This window comes from Mixophyes fleayi, chromosome 1 (assembly GCF_038048845.1).
Source record: "Mixophyes fleayi isolate aMixFle1 chromosome 1, aMixFle1.hap1, whole genome shotgun sequence".
NCBI lineage: Eukaryota > Metazoa > Chordata > Amphibia > Anura > Limnodynastidae > Mixophyes > Mixophyes fleayi.
Genome location: NC_134402.1, coordinates 76873063 through 76894416, shown reverse-complemented (window position 1 = coordinate 76894416; position 21354 = coordinate 76873063). Strand labels below are relative to the sequence as shown.

General features: G+C 40.3%; 1 protein-coding gene across 2 annotated transcripts in view; it reads right to left on the bottom strand.

Moving 5' to 3' along the window:
- Positions 1-16743: 16743 nt before the first annotated feature.
- The window catches only part of LOC142139527 (cytochrome P450 3A12-like), a 28487-nt gene continuing 23876 nt past the window's right edge, over positions 16744-21354 (bottom strand). For both annotated transcript variants that reach the window (XM_075197214.1, XM_075197221.1), the window contains 4 exons: positions 21181-21341; positions 20460-20686; positions 19071-19233; positions 16744-17517 (listed from right to left, as the gene is read on the bottom strand). In XM_075197214.1, coding sequence (XP_075053315.1) covers positions 17422-17517; positions 19071-19233; positions 20460-20686; positions 21181-21341 — 647 coding nt within the window. In that variant the 3' untranslated portion in view covers positions 16744-17421. The remainder of the gene's footprint in view (positions 17518-19070; positions 19234-20459; positions 20687-21180; positions 21342-21354) is intronic.

Below are 21354 nucleotides of genomic sequence, written 5' to 3'. Positions count from 1 at the left end.
CTCTCTTCTTTCCAATTTCCTCCATACTGTGCCTCTCTTCTTTCCTATTTCCTCCATACAGTGCCTCTCTTCTTTCCTATTTCCTCCATACTGTGCCTCTCTTCTTTCCTTTTACCTCCATACTGTGCCTCTCTTCTTTCCTATTTCCTCCATACTATGCCTCTCTTCTTTCCTTTTACCTCCATACTGTGCCTCTCTTCTTTCCTATTTCCTCCATACTATGCCTCTCTTCTTTCCTTTTACCTCCATACTGTGCCTCTCTTCTTTCCTATTTCCTCCATACTGTGCCTCTTTTTTCCTATTTCCTCCATACTGTGCCTCTCTTCTTTCCTATTTCCTCCATACTGTGCCTCTCTTCTTTCCTAATTCCTCCATACTGTGCCTCTCCTTTTTCCTTTTACCTCCATACTGTGCCTCTCTTCTTTCCTATTTCCTCCTTACTGTGCCTCTCTTCTTTCCTATTTCCTCCATACAGTGCCTCTCTTCTTTCCTATTTCCTCCATACTGTGCCTCTCTTCTTTCCTATTTCCTCCATACTGTGCCTCTCTTCTTTTCTATTTCCTCCATACTGTGCCTCTCTTCTTTCCTATTTCCTCCATACTGTGCCTCTCTTTTTTCCTATTTCCTCCATAGTGCCTTTCTGCGTTATTCCCTTTTTTTTTTTTTTACTTACCTTTCTGTTAGCTTCTTTCTTCTCCTCTCTTCTGTCTTCTTTTTTCTTTCCTGGTCCTCTCCGCGCTGTTCCTCACTGAAGGACAGGCGTGACTTGATGACGTCACGCCTGTCATTCAGTATCAACAGTGCAGGGAGGAGGAAGGACGCCAGCGCCGCGGTGAGGTGAGTAGTGTATCTTTTTTTTTTTTTTACTACCCGGCTCCCCCCACCAACGAAGTGAGCCCCGAACCCCCCCCTTCCGCCGCTGCCGCTGCTAAAAAGAAAAGTGTAAAATAAAAAATAAAATAAAAAATCAGTAGAAGTTATGCGCGCGGCGGCGGGGGGTCCTCGGAGAGAGGGTTGCCCGGGGCACATGCCCCCTGTGCCCCCCCCTTAATCCGGCTATGGGTGGCCCCCATCTGTGGGGTGGTGTAGGTGCATACTCTTAGACCCTGACCTCTAGAGATCCTGATACTCATAGTACATAGTTGATGAGGTTGAAAAAAAGACACCAGTCCATCATGTTCAACCCATTTTGCATCTCCTCAATCCCTATCTTATATTTGAAAATGATCCAGATGATGCAACCACCAATCTGTTTCAATCTGAAAAAATCCCTCCTGCCCCAATAATGCAGTCCTATTTCTCCCTGGATCCACTACTATGCTTCATTTTAATTAATGGCCATAACCCTGGATACCATTTTCCGCTAAATATTTGTCTAATCCTTTTTTGAACATATCAATTGAATCTGCCATCACAACCTTCCCTGTGTCATGAGCTGCAGCGGTGCCCTGATGCGCCGCAACTCACTGCTTTCTCCTAAGCTGCGCCCCGGCCATCACCATAACGACTGGGACGTCACTTCCCCTCTGTCCCGAGCATTCCATGTTAAGCAGCCGGGCGCGTGCACAAAAATTTAATTAAGCAGCCTTCTGAGGCTGATTGTGAGCCATGTGCCTCCTCTCTTCTGATTGACCCATCAATGTATTTAAGGCCGGGAGGGCTTAACCTCCCTGCTGGTTATAGCGTTCTGTGTGCTGCACGTTTTGCTGACCAGCTTTTTGCTCCTAAGGATACTTTCTATCTGTGACCTGATTCCCTGTTGTGACCTCGGCTTGTTTTCTGGACTCTGCTTGTTTGCCTATGCTCTTTGACCTTTTGCCTGTTCTCTGGATTCTCCATGTTTGCTACCTGCCTTGACCTCTGGCTTGTATATTGACTTTCCTGCTTGCTACGGACCCCAGGAGGTTCCTACACATGTATGTGACATATGAAAACAGTTATCAGATGATGATTAGAGATATAGTATGTGGAGATCACAAGCAGCAATAAGAGCGCTGAAAAATGTTTTTTTATTAATTAAAACTTTATACACCAAGCAGAATAATTACAAATCTATTTCTGATTTACAAACAGTTAATGTACCAATAGACAATGATATCTCACAGGAATTGTAGGAAAGTACAAATTAGATGTAACATTTAGGTCTCTAAGACGTCCTCATCTATAGGATGTTAGAGACAGATCAGCCCTGATATATATCAAATAGGATGATACAATTCAATTCTGTGTATTTATAAGAGTGGGGCTTTTACTGAAGGGTTTTGTTTGTTTTTATCTCACAATTATTTATACCATTTTGGTCACATTTCTCTTTCTATCAATTTTAATATTTTGCTATTATTATTCTCCAAATAAAGGCTTTGGCCAACCAATAAGTAAATGAAAGTTTATTTTAATAGATTAACTAAAAATATACACTACCGTGTATTAGTGAACTGGAGTGCCTTTTTTGTTTTAATTCCAATTCTGGTCTTTAAGATACAAAAGTTGTATTTGTACATAGTAATTATATCATCATCATCATCATCATCATCATCATCATCATTTATTTATATAGCGCCAACATATTCCGTAGCGCTTTACAATTGGGGACAAACATAAAAAACTAATAAACAAACTGGGTAAAACAGACAACGAGGTGACACCTTTTTTCTAAAGTAAACATGCCTAAACTGGCTAACCTTTTCTCATAACTTAATGACTCTATACCCTTCATCTATTTTGTCACCTTTTTCTGAATCATTTCTAGTTCCAAAATGGTTTTTTTATAGAGTGGTGCCCAGAACTGTACTCTGTATTCAAGATGAGGTCTTACCAACGATTTCTATATTGGCAACATTGCACCTTCTTCCCTTGCATTTATTCCCCTTTTTATACATGCAATACATTAATGACCCTTGCAGCTGATGCTACACCCCATCCTCTTGTTCCTTGCTAAAGTATGTAGTTAGCCGGACAGGTACACATAAAGGTTTAATAACAAACGAAAGTTGAACATGTGTAGAGTTGGCACAGGCGTGGTAGCACAGTACAACCACAGTTGACACAATGAATGGGCACTAGAACATCTTCCAAGGTTGAATTATTATTATTATTATTATTATCTTTGACTTATAAGGCGCCACAAAGGGTCTGCAGCGCCATACATTACATATACAGAAAACAAAGAACCAAGACACAACATGATGCAAAAATATATACAAACACAGGTGACAGGGTAAAGCATATCAGATTATTTCTGGGACAGATAGTGAAATGGATGGTAGAAATCAACGAGAAGAAAGCTGAAGCTTAAGAAAACAGGGAAACCAGGGCTAGCGAAGCAGGCCAAGAGGTACAGAGGGCGATGGAAAAATTAGAAGGAGCACACAAGGAAAGAGGGCCCTGCTCATCAGAGCTTACCACTTTTATTACATGTTTTACTCAGCACAAAAGTTTTTAACATGAATCACAGTAGTATCACTTCATACAATGGTCACAAAGCTGACACTCTCTCAATGTGGGGTTGCTTTACTACAGGGTATCTCTCCTTTTAAACTGTTCTACCTTGTGTTCCTCATGGTATACTCATGTGTACAGGTCTAACATACATACTCTGTGGATGCCCTTTCGGAACAGACTTCCACATTTCTGCACACTTGACTCAGTTAACAGTCAGACTAATAGGACCTGGCTTGGCTACACCCGCAAACTCGGATTACTACACATAGCAGTATCGTTTGCATCTTGTTGGGTTCAGGAACTTCCCTTTCGGAACCCAGGCTCTTGTTTTTGCTCTTGGTACGTATGGTGGCATGCACTTTAGCTGTCAGTATTCCAATATCTGCATCAGAAGGGTACTGGATATTAAAGGCTCTAGCACCAAGACAAGAGTTTAAATTCAAATGTCAATAAATGAAGGTCGCGCTGCTAAAAAAGCAAATCAATATTGGCTAAATAAACAGCACAGTTTGCGGAGGATCTCCTGTCGAGCAAAATGATTCAATTGACAAATTGCCAGGTAAATTTAACACTGCATTTAATAAACTTGTCAGTAATCCACAATCAATTGGACCTAAGATAGTGCTCCTAGGTCTATCAAATAAACCCTATAATAGGGTATACCTAATTAATGACACTGTATTAAAAACACACATATAAAAACACACATATAAAAAAAGGGGACACAACCGCGGCTGTAGAAAAAAGTTGGTGTACACAGAAGAAAACAACCACATCCAGATATAGAATAATCAGTCATAAATCCGGGACATCCAAAGCATTCAGTATGTGCTTAGTAGAATGCACACTGTTCTATGAATAATGTGTAAAGTACCTCATGGATACGGCCTCCTTCGAAATCAGACAGTGTGTGTGGCGAGATAAATCTCAATCACCTTATTTCTATGATCCGTCAATAAAGCAGATGATCCGTTTTTCAGATGATATCATTCCCTCTGAGGTTAGCCGGTCTCTAAACACGGACTCCGCTGTACAACACAGATCCGGTAATAATGTTGTCTCAATTCCGGCTGGAGAGCGCTCTCGGTTCATTTAAATTCAAATGTGAAGGTTTAGACACAAAGATGAGGTAGTATTCACTTTTGAAGTGAAGAACTTGAAAATAGAGTCCAAGTTCACATTTAAATGATCTAGTCTCACCACTACATGCTAGCCACCCCAGAAGTGGTTCCATTCACAGGCACATTCATACAAGGATCATTTATGGTCTAGAGCTGGGGTCGTCAACCCCCGGCATGCGTGCCGAGGGTGGCATGCAGCCCCCTGTGTCCTGGCACGCCGTCCGTCCTAAATGACAGTTCAGCAGTTCAGTGTCGGGGTAGGAATGAATGACAGCCGGAGAAGAGCGCAGCAGTTCAGTGTCTGGAAAGGAATAAATGACAGCTGGAGAAGAGCTGAACTGCTGCGCTTGCGCGGCTGTCTTTTATTCCTTTTAGTTCAGCTCTGCTCTCCAACATCTTGCAGACAGTGAACTGCGCAGTTCCTCCCAAGCACCATTGCGGAATGGATCATGCTTGGAATAGGTAAGTACACAATTATATAATTTTTTGTTCATTCATTAGTGGCTTAAAATTATTTTTGAGGCAATTGTGGGGCATAACAGTCATTGGGGACTTTTTTGGGTGGCTGAATATTAATTGGGGGCATTTAATGTGTGGCTTAAAAAATTTGCAGGCACCTTGTGAGGCATAACAGTCATTGGGAAGATTTTTGTGTATCTTAAAAATATTTTGAAGCACTTTGTGAGGTATAAAGAGAATTGGTGGCATTACTGTGGCATAAAATGTATTGGGGGCATTACTGTGGCATAAAATGAACTGGGGGCACTTATGTGAGGCATAAAATGATTTGGGGCAACTGTGTGGCTTATTTTGAATTGGGGCAACTGTGTGGCATATTTTAAATTGGGGCAACTGTGTGGCATACTTTGATTTGGGGGGCAACTGTGTGGCATACTTTGATTTGGGGGGCAACTGTGTGGCATACTTTGAATTGGGTGCAACTGTGTGGCCTATTTTGAATTGGGGGCAACTGTGTGGCCTATTTTGAATTTGGGGTAACTATGTGGCATACTTTGATTTGGAGTCAACTGTGTGGCATACTTTAAATTGGGGGCACAACTGTGGCATAATAAGGATTGGTGGCACAACTAACATGGATTGTGGTGATTTATGTATGGCATAAAATTAATTGGAAGTATTACTGTGGCATAATATGAACTGAGGGTATTACTGTGGCATAATATGAACTGGGGGCACTACTGTATGGCATAACATGAACGTTTATTTGTTGGTCCCATTACTATTAATATTATCATGATATTAGCGTGATAAAATAAGAAATAATTAAATTAGGGCTGTGCACAGGCAACTTTTGAGGTCTCGTGTTTTGTGTTTTGGATCCGGATTTTCATTATTTTTGGGGTTCGGATTTGTCTCGCAAAACACTTGACGAAAGGTCTCGGTTCGGATTTAAGGTTTTGGATTCGGATTTTTTTTAGAAAAAACATAAAAAGTTTAAAAATCAAGTTTTTGGGCTTATTTTCACTCCTATGCTATTAGTAACCTCAATAACATTCAATAACAAGCATTTCCACTAATTTACAGTGTATTCTGAACACCTCACAATATAGTTATTAGTCCAAAACGTTGCAACGAGGTATCTTTCTGGACTGCGTAGAGGAGTGGGTCACCACAATATATATAATAAGAAAACCATCAACTTGTATGATTCGCACCAATAAATGTACCTGGACTGCGTAGAGGAGTGGGTCACCACAATATATATTAAAAACCCTGAACTTGTATGATTCGCACCAATATATGTACCTGGACTGCGTAGAGGAGTGGGTTACCACAATATATATTAAAAACCCTGAACTTGTATGATTCGCACCAATAAATGTACCTGGACTGCGTAGAGGAGTGGGTCACCACAATATATATTAAAAACCCTGAACTTTTATGATTCGCACCAATAAATGTATCTGGACTGCGTAGAGGAGTGGGTCACCACAATATATATAATAAGAAAACCATCAACTTGTATGATTCGCACCAATAAATGTACCTGGACTGCGTAGAGGAGTGGGTCACCACAATATATATTAAAAACCCTGAACTTTTATGATTCGCACCAATAAATGTATCTGGACTGCGTAGAGGAGTGGGTCACAACAATATATATAATAAGAAAACCATCAACTTGTATGATTCGCACCAATAAATGTACCTGGACTGCGTAGAGGAGTGGGTCACCACAATATATATAATAAGAAAACCATCAACTTGTATGATTCGCACCAATAAATGTACCTGGACTGCGTAGAGGAGTGGGTCACCACAATATATATTAAAAACCCTGAACTTTTATGATTCGCACCAATAAATGTATCTGGACTGCGTAGAGGAGTGGGTCACCACAATATATATAATAAGAAAACCATCAACTTGTATGATTCGCACCAATAAATGTACCTTGACTGCGTAGAGGAGTGGGTCACCACAATATATATTAAAAACCCTGTCTGGATTTGGATAAAAATAACTCCAGACCGAAGAGGTGCATTTTTTGGTCTTCTGACCAGGCATGACGATGGGCTTTTTCATCCCATGGACATCAGCTGTTTCCCCCCCTGGTGCCTCATTTACAATAACCACATCACCATCCTCATCATCAAGTTCCTCCACAGCGCCAGCTACATCATCAATAGCCTCCTCCCGAGCCACCTCTTCCCGTACAGTGATGGGAAGGTCAGACTTGACAACCACCAACATCCTTGGACTCGCCTTGTGGATTTGTGATAATTTCTCTTTAGAAGGCAGAGTTGTTTGCTGTTTTGTTGCTGACAGCATAACTCTCTTCAATTTTTTATAGGGGGGGGGGAGGAGGAGGGCTAAGATCCGTGGATGAAGCTGAACCACTAGTAATGAACACGGGCCAGGGCCTAAGCCGTTCCTTGCCACTCCGTGTCGTAAATGGCATATTGGCAACTTTATGTTTCTCCTCAGATGATTTTAAGTTTCTCTTTTTGCTACTTTTTCTTAACTTGGGCTTTTTGGATTTTACATGCCCGGTACTACGAGATTGGGCATCGGGCTTGGAAAACGACGTTGATGGCATTTCATCGTCTATGTCATGACTAGTGGCAGCAGCTTCAGCATTAGGAGGAAGTGGGTCTTGATCTTTCCCTACTTTATCCTCCAAATTTTTGGTCTCCATTATATGTAGCACAAGATACTGCAGAATGTGTGAACTTGGTAATATTGCAGTACCAATGGACTTATACTGCTGGATTGGTTTTGCAAATTTGGTTATAATTATATATTTTTTTTTACATTTTTTATTTTTTTTTACTTTTTTTTTATTTTTTAAAAACTTGGGAATAATGGGGAAATAACTATGCCCTTAGAAGCACAGAGCACAGGACACAGCACCACTGGACTGAACAGGACACGGCACAGGACCCAGCAGCACTACGGAACTCAGCAGGACAGAGCACAGGACACAGCACCACTGGACTGATACTGCAGAATGTGTGAACTTTGTAATATTGCAGTACCACTCGACTTTTACTGCTGAATGTGTGAACTTGGTAATATTGCAGTACCAATGGGCTTATACTGCAGGATTGGTTGTGCAAATTTTGTGGTAATTAAAAAAAATTAAATTAGTTTTTGGTATTTTTTTAAATAACTTTTTTTTATTTTTTTAAACACAGGGGAATATTGGGGAAATAACTATGCCCTTAGAAGCACAGAGCACAGGACACAGCACCACTGGACTGAACAGGACACAGCACAGGACCCAGCAGCACCACTGACCTCAGAAGGACAGAGCACAGCACACAGCACCACTGGACTGATACTGCAGAACACAGCACAGCACAGCACAGCACAGAACTAAACAGCACAGCACGAGATCTACCAGGACAGAGGACCACCTAACACACCCTCCCTCTACCCTGATCAATGCCCGAGTGAAGATGGCGGCGACTAGCGGGGAATTTATAGGATCCGAGTATCGCGAGATCCGACAACGGGATTATGAGTCAGAGCCTCAGTTTCAGATTTGAATTTGGCGCCAATACCCGGATCTGTCTCGGATCCGACTCGGATCGGCAACGTTCGGGTGGGCTCGGATTTCAGAAATCCGAGTGCGCTCATCTCTAAATTAAATATATATATATTTATACACACACACAGTGTTTGAAGTGGAAATTTAGTAGTGGCGGTACGGAAAATGTAAGTGGATGGAATTTTATGGTTTTACAATCAAAGCAGTAGAGGAATTGGCGCTACGGCTTACCACCGTATACAGAACACTTCAACACACACATATATATATATATATATATATATATATATATATATATATATATATATATATATATATATATATATATATATATATATATATATATATATTAGAGATGGTCACTGACCCCCGTGTTTTGGTTTTGGATTCGGTTTTGGATCTGGATTACCGTCGTGTTTTGATTTTGGTTTTGCAAAACCGCCATTGCGTGTTTTGGTTTTGGTTTTGTTTGGTTTTGTTTTGCTATTTTTTTGGAAAATCCATGTTTTTGGGCCTAAATTAACCCAATTTAGTGCTCCAACTGTTTTAGAGACAAGTAATCTAATTGTTGAGGTAATAAATCATCCAAAAAAACAGTTTAATTCTTCGTTGGTAGGCCTATTCTACACACAAAACAGATTGTCTTCCTCTCCATCTATGCATATTGGCAATGCAGCCATCGTCTTTGAATGTATATTACACCCTACACTTATAGTTAAATATGTAAAGAAATGGAAAAAGCCAGTTTGGTTTCTGTCTCTCAAGGCCCCCCTCCACTTGTATAAAATACCAAAAAATTCAGCCATTATAGACTGTACAATATTAATTGACATGGAGAAAGCCAGTTTGGTTTCTGTCTCTCTAGGCCCCCCTCCACTTGTATAAAATACTAAAAAATTCAGCCATTATAGACTGTACAATATTAATTGACATGGAGAAAGACAGTTTGGGGTCACTCTGTCTCTCTAGGCCCCCCTCCACTTGTATAAAATACCAAAAAATTCAGCCATTATAGACTGTACAATATTAATTGACATGGAGAAAGACAGTTTGGGGTCACTCTGTCTCTCTAGGCCCCCCTCCACTTGTATAAAATACCCAAAAATTCAGCCATTATAGACTGTACAATATTATGAAAAATGGACAAAGCCAGTTTAGGGTCACTCTGTCTATGACACCCTACCCTTAAGGATAAATTGCCCTAACAGCAGCCTTTCAAGATGGTATGTGAAATGGAAATGCCACAAGTCCCTTTCCTCTTTGGGGGTAGATTGCACCCTACACTTACATAGAAAGTTTTAAAAAGATGTTATCGGCATCATCTTCAGCTTAATCCTCACCCTCATCAGTGTGTACGTCATCATCACAGACTATCAATTCATCGCCGCTTGAATCCGCCATTAGAGAACAGTCAGTGCTTGGATGTCTTGGATGGTGAAGGCCTTCCTCGTGGAAGATGTAGTTCATTTTTATAAACATCATTTTCTCCACATTTTTGGGAAGTAACCTTCTACGGCGATCACTGACTAAGTTCCCTGCTGTGCTGAACACTCGTTCAGAGTACACACTGGAGGGTGGGCAGCTTAGGTATTGCAAAGCAAGTTTGTACATGGGTTTCCAAATGGCCTGCTTTTCTTCCCAGTAAGGAAAGGGACTGTCTGACATTTCCATATCAACTACCTCTTGAAAGTAATCCGCCACCATCCTTTGCATGTTTATACTCATATTGGATGGAGTTATGGGCAAAGTGACACATTTTTTTGAAAAATCCTTCAAACCAGCCCAATGTTAAATTGTTCTGGTCTGCCCCCTGTGTCTTCCCTGCTTCTTTTTTGGAAATTTAATTTTTTACGAGCAACAGCTTGAGAAAGTGAAGGAGGACACGTCGTCAAGCCGAGGCCCAGTTCAGCGGCCAACTTGCTGAGCAATAGCTCCTTGCAAAAGTTCACATCTCGCTCATTTACAAATAAAGACTCAATGTAGGTTTTAAACCTTGGATCAAGCACAGTGGCCAAAACGTACTGATCCGAGTTCAAGATCTTAATAACTCGAGGATCATTGTGAAGCGAATTAAGTACTTGATCGACAAGGCCAACATACTTTGCTGAATTGCTTGCTTTCAGCTCCTCCTTCATTTTCTCAAGCTGCTTTTCCAATAGTCTAATTAAAGGAATGACTTGGCTCAAACTAGCAGAGTCTGCACTGACATCACATGTCACAACTTCAAATGGTTTCAGCACCTTGCACAGCACTGAAAGGATTCCCCACTGTGCAAGAGTGAAATACATCCCCCCTCCTTTCCCAATGTCATGACTTGTGCAATATGCTTGGATGGCTTTGCGCTGTTCCTCCATCCTCTGAAGCATGTACAGGGTGGAATTCCACCGAGTTACCACCTCTTGCTTAAGTTGGTGGCAGGGCAAGTTAAACTGCTCTTGGAGCTGCTGTAATCTCCTACATGCTGTGGCTGAATGCCTGAAATGGCCTGAAATTTTACGGGCCACCGAAAGCATCTCCTGCACCTCACGGTTATTTCGTAGGAAGCTCTGCACCACCAAGTTGATGGTGTGAGCAAAACAGGGAATATGTTGGAAATCACCCAGCTGTAATGCTCGCACTATATTGTTGGCGTTATCTGAAATGACATACCCTGGGGAGAGTCCGAGTGGTATAAGCCATGCATCAATCACATCTCTCAGTTTGCGTAACAAATTGTCAGCCGTATGCCTGTTAGTGAAGCCGGTGATAGAAAGAGTGGCCTGCCTGTGACAAATGTTACGTAGTGGTGTACATGCTGCTGCTGTTCCTGCTGGTGAAGGTGAATGACCAACCCAGTGGGCTGTCACAGTCATATAGTCTTTGGTTTGGCCACTTCCACTTGTCCACATATCTGTGGTTAAGTGAACAGTGGGCAGAATGGCATTTTTCAGCGCAATCTCTACATTTTTACACACTTTTTGGTATAGTTGTGGAATAGCTTTACGGGAGAAATGGTGTCGCGATGGAATTCTGTAACGCGGGCACAAAACCTCAATTAACTGTGAAAAACCAGCTGCGTTTATTGTGGAGATTGGACGCAGATCTAACACTAACATTGCAGCCATGGCGTCTGTGATTCGCTTGGCGACTGGGTGACTGCTGTCATATTTGCTTCCCCTCGCAAATGATTGTTTCACAGTTAATTGCTGAAATGTAGGACTGCTCATTTTATTAACCTGCCTCTGGGATGACGATTCACCCCCAGCAGCAGCAACAGCAGCAGCAGGACGAACGCTTTCTTCAGAGGAATCAATAATAGTGCCGGAGTCATCCAGCCTTAAGTGGGATGCCGGGCTAACTCCGAGCACTACTGAGGATATTGATGAGGATGGTGTGGTGGGTGTATTTTGTAGCCGTCGGTATGTCGGTGAGCGGAGGGTCTTAGCTGATGAGGGAGTGCTTGTATTCTTTTGGAAAGAACTTTCAGCTTTTCCCAACACTTTATCATGAACTCTCATTAAATGGCGTAACATAGACGAGGTTCCAAGATGGTTAAGGTCCCTCCCTCGACTGACTGTGGCTTCACATACACTACAAATGGCTATACAATTGTTGTCTGGATTTGGGTAGAAATAATTCCACACATAAGAAGTGGATTTTTTTGTTTTATGCCCAGGCATGACAATGGCCTTTTTCTTGTCACGTGCCAGAACTGCTGCCACTGGTGCAGGACTTACACAAACAACCTCATCCTCATCAACATCCTCATTAGCGCCCTCGTCGCCTACACAAATCTCCCCCTCATCCTCTTCTAATTCCAAAGTGGCATCCTCAATTTGGGTATCACCGGCTACACTCGGGCTATTAAGGCACACATCAGCAGAATGCTCACGATTAGACATCCCACTGTTGGATGGACTCTCCACAGGGATTGTTGTCATTTGTGAATCAGAGCAAATATTCTCCTGTAATGCCTCACTGTTATCTTGCAGCTCGGCTTTGACGCGTAACAGTAGTTGTGCACCAATTGTAGGCTGGGTAACTTTTTGGGATCTGCCACTAATAGCCAAAGGTGAAGGCCTCATTCTCTCTTTGCCACTGCGTGTGTAGAATGGCATGCTTGCAAATTTTTTTTTATCGTCACTTAACTTTTGCTCAGTTACACTTCTTTTTCGCTTCAATACAGTAAATTTTTTTTTGGTTTTTGTTTTTTGCACTAATTTGAAAACACTCTGTTGTTTGACATCGCCTTGGCCAGATGACGTACTGGGAACACTAACATCAGGACTGGTGACAGAACCTGGTTGCTCATTCAGATCATATGTGGACTGCTTTGAATCCATTCTGAGCGCAAACCACTGGGGAGTGCTAAAAATTATTTAGTAGATACTGCTGACAGTTATGACTTTTGACAGCCAGAAATATTAATGCACAATTAGGGAGGACACCCCAAAAGCACTGAGGAGTGCTAAAAATTATTTAGTAGATACTGCTGACAGATATGACTTTTGACAGCCAGAAATATTAATGCACAATTAGGGAGGACACCCCAAAAGCACTGAGGAGTGCTAAAAATTATTTAGTAGATACTGCTGACAGATATGACTTTTGACAGCCAGAAATATTAATGCACAATTAGGGAGGACACCCCAAAAGCACTGAGGAGTGCTAAAAATTATTTAGTAGATACTGCTGACAGATATGACTTTTGACAGCCAGAAATATTAATGCACAATTAGGGAGGACACCCCAAAAGCACTGAGGTGTGCTAAAAATTATTTAGTAGATACTGCTGACAGAAATGACTTTTGACAGCCAGAAATATTAATGCACAATTAGGGAGGACACCCCAAAAGCACTGAGGAGTGCTAAAAATTATTTGGTAGATACTGCTGACAAATATGACTTTTGACAGCCAGAAATATTAATGCACAATTAGGGAGGACACCCCAAAAGCACTGAGGAGTGCTAAAAATTATTTAGTAGATACTGCTGACAGATATGACTTTTGACAGCCAGAAATATTAATGCACAATTAGGGAGGACACCCCAAAAGCACTGAGGAGTGCTAACAATTATTTAGTAGATACTGCTGACAGATATGACTTTTGACAGCCAGAAATATTAATGCACAATTAGGGAGGACACCCCAAAAGCACTGAGGAGTGCTAACAATTATTTAGTAGATACTGCTGACAGATATGACTTTTGACAGCCAGAAATATTTATGCACAATTATGGGGGCCATCCCAAAAGCGCTGGGGAGTGCCAAATATGAAGAAAAAATAATAAACCTCTATCCTCCTCTCTGCACTAGCGATTTTGGTTAGAGCAATTGCAAGAACAATATTGTATTCTCTGTCCCTGCTCTAATTAGCCTATGACTACACCCTGCTCTCTCCCTCTGTCAAATGGCGATGGATTGCTGTGGAGGCGTGTATTTATAAAGTTGAAGTATCGCGAGAACCGAGCCCCGAGATCCGACGACGTCACAATGACGTTCGGCCTCGATTTGGATTCGGAATGGGCGGGAGAGTACCGAGCTGCTCAGCTCGGTACTCGAATACCCAAAGTTCGAGAACCGAACCCGCCCATCTCTAATATATATATATATATATATATAAACAAATACAATAGATAGTACAGCGCGTAACTCTGAGAAGATAAACAAGTTCCAATTCAAATATTGTCCTTTGGAAGAAGTGGATATCCTATGTTCAGGGGGCTGCCAAAGTTCCCACAAAGCCAGTTGGTGGACTGGAATAATCTAAAACAAAATAAGTAGGAGGGGGCGCCACATAGTATAATACTGTATTCAACAATACAGATAGGTGTACCGCAAGCCAGAATTTAAATCACCAAGTGGGCATAGGCACTCAGGTATTAGAAGTGAATCAGTAAGGATAATGTATAATTCCTCCTGATGAAGTCTCCGCTTAGATGAGACGAAACGCGTTGAGGTTTAATTCTAAGAGCCTGCTGATTTATATTTAATAGCGTGGCAGCGCATTCTGTGTTGAACTTGGCTGAGGATTATTTCCTAAGGACTCAGTGATCTGGATCTTTGGCAATGTGGTAGCGTGATAGTTACTGAATCCTGCTGTCCTGTTCCAGCTCAAAGATACCCAGATGTGGCTACCACTGAGGATATTTGAAGTGTCTGTTCATGCTCCTGTAAGTGTTGAGAATAACACTCCACCAACTTGAAGGGGAATCAAAGCTACTCTATCTATGAAGGGACCGACTATACCTACAGATAAGCTTTAAAGTTCTTTTATCTGGTACGCATATTGGTATGGTGTTGGTGATCTTGGAAATATTTCCTCCTCTGTGTGTTTTTATCCTTACTGATTCACTTCTAATACCTGAGTGCCTATGCCCACTTGGTGATTTAAATTCTGGCTTGCGGTACACCTATCTGTATTGTTGAATACAGTATTATACTATGTGGCGCCCCCTCCTACTTATTTTGTTTTATATATATATATATATATATATATATATATATATTTATATATGTGTCAAAGTGTTCTGTATACGGTGGTAAGCCGTAGCGCCAATTCCTCTACTGCTATCTTCTACTGATATATATATATATATATATATATATATATATATATACACATACACACACACACATATATAGAAATATATATATATATATATACACACATACATATATATATATATATATATATATACACACACACAGCAAGCCCCTGCTAGGGGGGACGATCGCCCCGATCGCCCCCCCCCCCCCTGGATCCGCCACTGTTTCTAAGGAGTTAGGGCTTCTCTCAATACATTAAGGGGTTACCGCTAGCAAAGAGTTTAGATGGGTTTCTCCTGGCAAAAGATTTCCCATGCAGTAAGACTCCTCTTACTGCTACCAGGCAGTATCACTGTGGGTATTTTAATGGTAAGTAGCAACGATAATAGATTTTCTATTGTGGGTGCTCCGGTTTCCTCCCATACTCCAAAAACATACTAGTAGGTTAATTGGCTGCTATCAAAATTGACCCTAGTCTCTCTCTCTCTCTCTGTCTGTGTATATTAGGGAAATTAGAATGTAAGCTCCAATGGGGCAGGGACTGATGTGAATGAGTTCTCTGTACAGCGCTGCGGAATCAGTGGCGCTATATAAATAAATGGTGATGATGATGATTGCTGCAATATGTAGCAATATAAAACCGATGTTATTGCTGCTACATAATAAATAGGGGTCTCAGTGCATTTGATTGAATAAAGAGCAACATGAGTGGTAAGTAATGAGGCCTGTATTGAATTTGGTATATCACCTGATTAAGGTCTGTGCTGTAAATTAGCCACCAAGGAATGAGCTCTGTATTGTACAATAGCCACCAGAGAATGGGGTGCATCTTGTGCACTAGCCACCAGAAAACTGGCAATGTATTGCACACTAGCCACCAGAGAATTGGGTCTATACTGTACATTACCCTACATTTTGTAGTCTCTATTATATACTGTCTGCTTTGTATCTGAGTCAAAGTGTTTTATTGTATACTTTTATCAAAATTCATAACTATTTTTTTTAGTATGGTAACTAAACAATATTACTATATAAAACCACACCCACAAAATGTGTAAACATGTAAGTCTAATTTTCACCAACAGTCCTGATGTACTGCAAAAAAATAGTTGTTTTTGCTAGAAAAGGGCTGTGTCTTTGCTATAAATTGGCGGTTCTTTTGAAAGTAGACATGTATTTGGCAGAACAATGGCTCAGTGGTTAGCAATTCTGCCTGAGAATTATGCATGAATGCTTACTTGTGTGTCCATGTTATGTGTTAATGAGGACCTGACATTTCTGTTAACGTGTCCCCTCTTGCTATTCAGAGTCCAAAAAACATGCGTCCGACCCTCCAGCTTGCCTGGATACATAGAAAGTGCTAATAGCACAATGAGTAGCGCTCTTACCCTCACCTGCCAGCCCCTTGCACAACTCCAGCACTTCTCACTGATGTACAGTGGTGACATGTAGCTGGGGGCTGCAATGGCCACAACTAGCATGCTAGCCCTCAGGTCGGTCTTGGGAGTGAAAAATTGAGAATTTCACAGTCTTGATGATAGTGTTCCTGCAACTCTCATTTGACTAACTTGAAGTTGTAGCATTTAAAATGTGATCCCTTTTACTATCATTCAGAAATAAACACATGACACTTTAGGCAACTTAATGTACTCATTATTTGTTTGCTTACATTGTACTGGTGTAAGACAATGTGTTCCCTACATCTGGCCAGTTGGTGGGACACAATTAGTAACTAGTAACTTCTTCTTCACAACTTCTTAATATACCATCAAAATACGTTTGTGTAAAACTAAATACAATTGACCTTAGCATTATAGATAGGTTGCCCCTTATACCAGTATGTTTGTCAATACAGTTTAATAACCTGTAGGTGTCACTGTTGCTGACTTTTACGAGTTTTTTTTATTTATTGGCATTATATAAAAGTACTATCCAACATGGCATAGTGTATTTCACCAAAGTAAAAGAATTAAGCAGATCTATTATTGCTGAAGATCAATAGTATTTAATTTTAAACAACATATTAACATGTTATATTGTGTTGACAGTTTTTCTTGAAAACAATTTATTTTTAATCCAAAAAGGTTTTTCATAGATAAGCAGAGTTTTTATGATCATTTAAGGTTCATAAAGCAGTTATTCGGGCTTATGTAACTAAGAACTACTGCTAATACATTTGGCTCATGAGTGGTATTATCAATTGTACTTTATCTGCTTTCCCCAAAGGCCAATAGAGAATCCTAATTATATTCAATTCAGCAGATATCAGAAATGTTTGGTCTGATTCATATGATGTCTGTTCATTGGTGACACATCTAGTGAACTATCTTGTGGTCTTCTCTAGGCACTAGATTGAGAATAACAGGTTTTGTTGTCTTTAGGAATCCTTTTGTGTCAATTTCCAAAGGGATCTGTAAAATAAATAATTGTTTTCATATAAGTTGGATTCAACAACTAAAGGCACAGTTGATTTGTCTTTTATGTTTGGTTTAATCAGATTATTTAACATGACCAGTTCCAACCTGTAAAAAACTGCTCTGCTCTCAAATTTCCCAGTTATTTTTCTATCACAATTACCTGTGCTGAATTCATTAATTGAAGAGAAAGGTGTTTTTGATCTTCAATCAATTTAGCACATGTAGCTATAAAAATAATAGAGAAGTACAACATTTTTATTGGGTGGAATAGGGCATTTTGGAGTTCCTGCAAGCCTGTTTCGCCCCGGGTATATCAATTTTCTAGATCCGCCCCTGGTGCTTCCCAAAAATGATGCAAGGACAGAAAAGAACATAACATTTTGGGGGCCGTCCCCATTTTTCTGGAGTAGAAGTGGGTCCACCCCCACCCTTTTCTGTACTTGCATCAGTAAACATACCTGGGTATCCATCACTAATACCTATGTGCAAAATTTAAATGTTTTCTATGCATAATTACTAAAATCTGTCAACTATGGACTATAAAGCAAATGAGAACATGAGAGGTCCCTTCCTTTTCAGCTGTAGTTTCAGGTAATTATTTTCAGACCTCTCTGAGCATGCTCTTTGTGCATATACAGTACATCTAGAAAGTATTCACAGCGCTTCACTTTTTCCACATTTTGTTATGTTACAGCCTTATTACAAAATGGAATACATTCTTTTTTTTTCCCCTCAAAATTCTACACACAATACCCCATAATGACAACGTGAAAAAAGTTTTTGGGAAATTTTTGCAAATTTATTACAGATAAAAAAACTAAGAAATCACATGTACATAAGTATTCACTGTCTTTGCCTTGAAGCTCAAAATTGAGCTCAGGTGCATCCTGTTTCCACTGATCATCCTTGAGATGTTCTTACAGCTTAATTAGAATTTTGAGGGGAAAAAAGGAATGTGTTCCATTTTGGAATAAGGCTGTAACATAACAAAATGTGGAAAAAGTGAAGCGCTGTGAATACTTTCCGGATGCACTGTATACCATACTTTCCTACCTTTTAAATCATGTGGCAGAGGGTAGGAGGGGCGTGACAATGTCATTATGTCACTATAGCCCCGCCCTTACTATAAAATACAGAAATTCAAGGTATTGAATAGCAGGGGGGAGGCTTAATGACGCAATTAAGACCCGCCCCCCCTGCTGTTCACTGCCGTGAACTTCGGCATTTTACAGGGTCCGGGAGGTTTGCCCACTCTCCCGGGAGCCCAGGATGACTCCCCGAAATTTGGGAGCCTCCTGGAAAAGTAGGCAAGTATGAAGCACACTGCATTTTGTTAGTCCCTCCTATCCTCCAAAATTGTACAGGGAGGTGAGATAGAGAAGCTTCCTGCACCTACACAACTTGTTAGGTGTAGTCACTTCCCTTATGTCAGGTACGTGATCTAGAGGACAGCCATGTATAATCTATTATTGATGGTGTGGCCAGGCCAGTAAGCAACACCACTAAATGAACTGTAAGCAGGAAAAGTAGCTGCTTTGATTTCTTACTGGAGTGTCTTTGCAAGGTCGGAGAGAGAAGTTCTGCAGCAGTAGGGTGATGGCTGATTTCATGTTGATCAACGCAAATCTCATCCCTATGCAGTTACGTGGTCCAGCTCCAAAAGGAAGGAATGTATATTGGTCTTGTTCTTCTCTATTCTCCTTACTGAACCTGTGATACAAAGAAAAAATAAAGCTTTTACTACAGTAGTAACTTGCCAACCCTGAGAACAGTGTTAGACTACGATTAAATGTATAGAATTCAGGACATGTATGTTTTGTTTCAGAGTATGTCAGAAAACATGATACGCTGCATTATTATTAATTTCATTTATATAACATATTACACAGCGCTTTACAGTGAATGCTTACTCATTCACATTAGTTCTTGTCTACAATTTAAATTCTCTGCTAGACAATACATTCAATTGGCTGCGCTACTGTAAAAAATAATGTCTACTGCGCACTATTACTGATATTACGTGATAGTGTACATAATTACTGTTAATACGGTAATTTCAATGCCGGCTTTTTGCTTACAGCTTCCTGAGCCGCGAACAAAAGTCTATGTAAAAATTACCGTATTGACGGTAATACACTTAGCACAGCGTTATTCTGGAGGGAATTGAATTCCCCCTATAGGGCTTATTTAATATAATTGTGAGCTGTGCCTAAATGTTTTGTAACCCATAGCAACCAATCTGATTGTAACTCATTTTCCTAGTGTAGATTTTAAAATGACTATTAAAACTATAATCTAATTATTTGTATGGGATATAGCACATTTATGTAATTGTGCATATCATTATGTTGTTTATTAAAGCTTACTTATTAAATATTATTAGTTGAAAGGTTATCGCATATTTGATAACCTGCACTAAGGGTAAAATAATTATACATATACATACATATTTAAACTAAGTGTCCCCTTAAATTTAGGGTAAATATGTAAATTGTGGTAATATTTTGTATTATGTAAAATTCTGTTTAATTGTGAAAAACAGTAAGTTTGTCACATATTCATCATCACCAGCTCGGTGCTATAGACAACGGACTGTTGTTCACAGTTGTCAGAGAGTTTCAGATCGGGCAAGTCGTGGCTCTGTCCTATCAGTTTTTCTCTGACAATCGTGAATGGTGTGACTTATATTTAGAAAAGCCTGGAGAATCGTGCACTAATGGATAATATCTCCCAAACCACAGGAACAAACCAGGGTATGGGGCTCCCTCTACTGTTCGGGGGTGCGGAGTTATCATATAATAGGAAATTTATATAAATATTAATCTAACAGTTCTTGAATAAATAAGGTGCTTTTCATCTTTTAACAGGCATTACAACTATCCTATGGCTTTAAATTCAGTCCTACTCCGAAATAAATGTGTCTCGCTCTGCGATACCTTTCAGGTCTGAACTCCTCTGGGTCAGGCCAGATGTCAGGGTCACGGTGCAACACAAATGCTGGAATCACTGTAACAACACCTGCTGGTATGGTCACTCCATTTATCTCAGTTGTTTTCTTACAGACGCGTTCAATTCTCCCAGCTGCAGGGTACAGTCGCAGGTTTTCAGAAATCACCATATCAAGATATTCCATCTGCATAAGAGCATCGTATGTTGGAGGAGCCTGGGGACAATAAACACATTTTCAATATCATAGAACATGCTTTATAGGTTCAATATGTGATATATGGTATACTTGTACTTTTGTGAAAAATTGATAATGGTGCAAACAAAATTAAAAACACTATTTCCCATGATCTGGACTTTATTCTCCTTTCAAGCGCTTGACTTCAGCCCTATTTGTTTTGTGTATTTTTTTCCACATTAAGTAAGGTCTTAAGCATATTGAGTAACAAAGTCAAAGTTTGTTTTTGGTTTCGATTGCCAAAACAAAAGAAGCTCCTCTTGCCCAATGAGACTCTGTTCTTATGAGCTCTATAAACAAGTTGGAGGGAGCCAACACCCTCTTTACAAGCTAAATGATACTAGCTCAGGAACCAAGCTTCCAGCAGCAATTTCAATATGACATCACTCAGTTTGAAAGTGTTCCAAAATGGGATGCACAATAGAAGCAGATGGTGCATAAGACAAATACATGTTAGGAAATACTGTAATTACTTTGTTTGGGAGGATGGTGTCTATCTCCTCCTGAAGTTTAGTTTGGACATCAGGGTGAGTAGCCAAATGGTAAGACAGGAACATAAGTGTAGTACTGGTTGTCTCATAGCCAGCCAAGATGAAGATAAGTCCCTGAGCCATAATCTCAGTGTCTGTCAGTACTGTGGAACACAG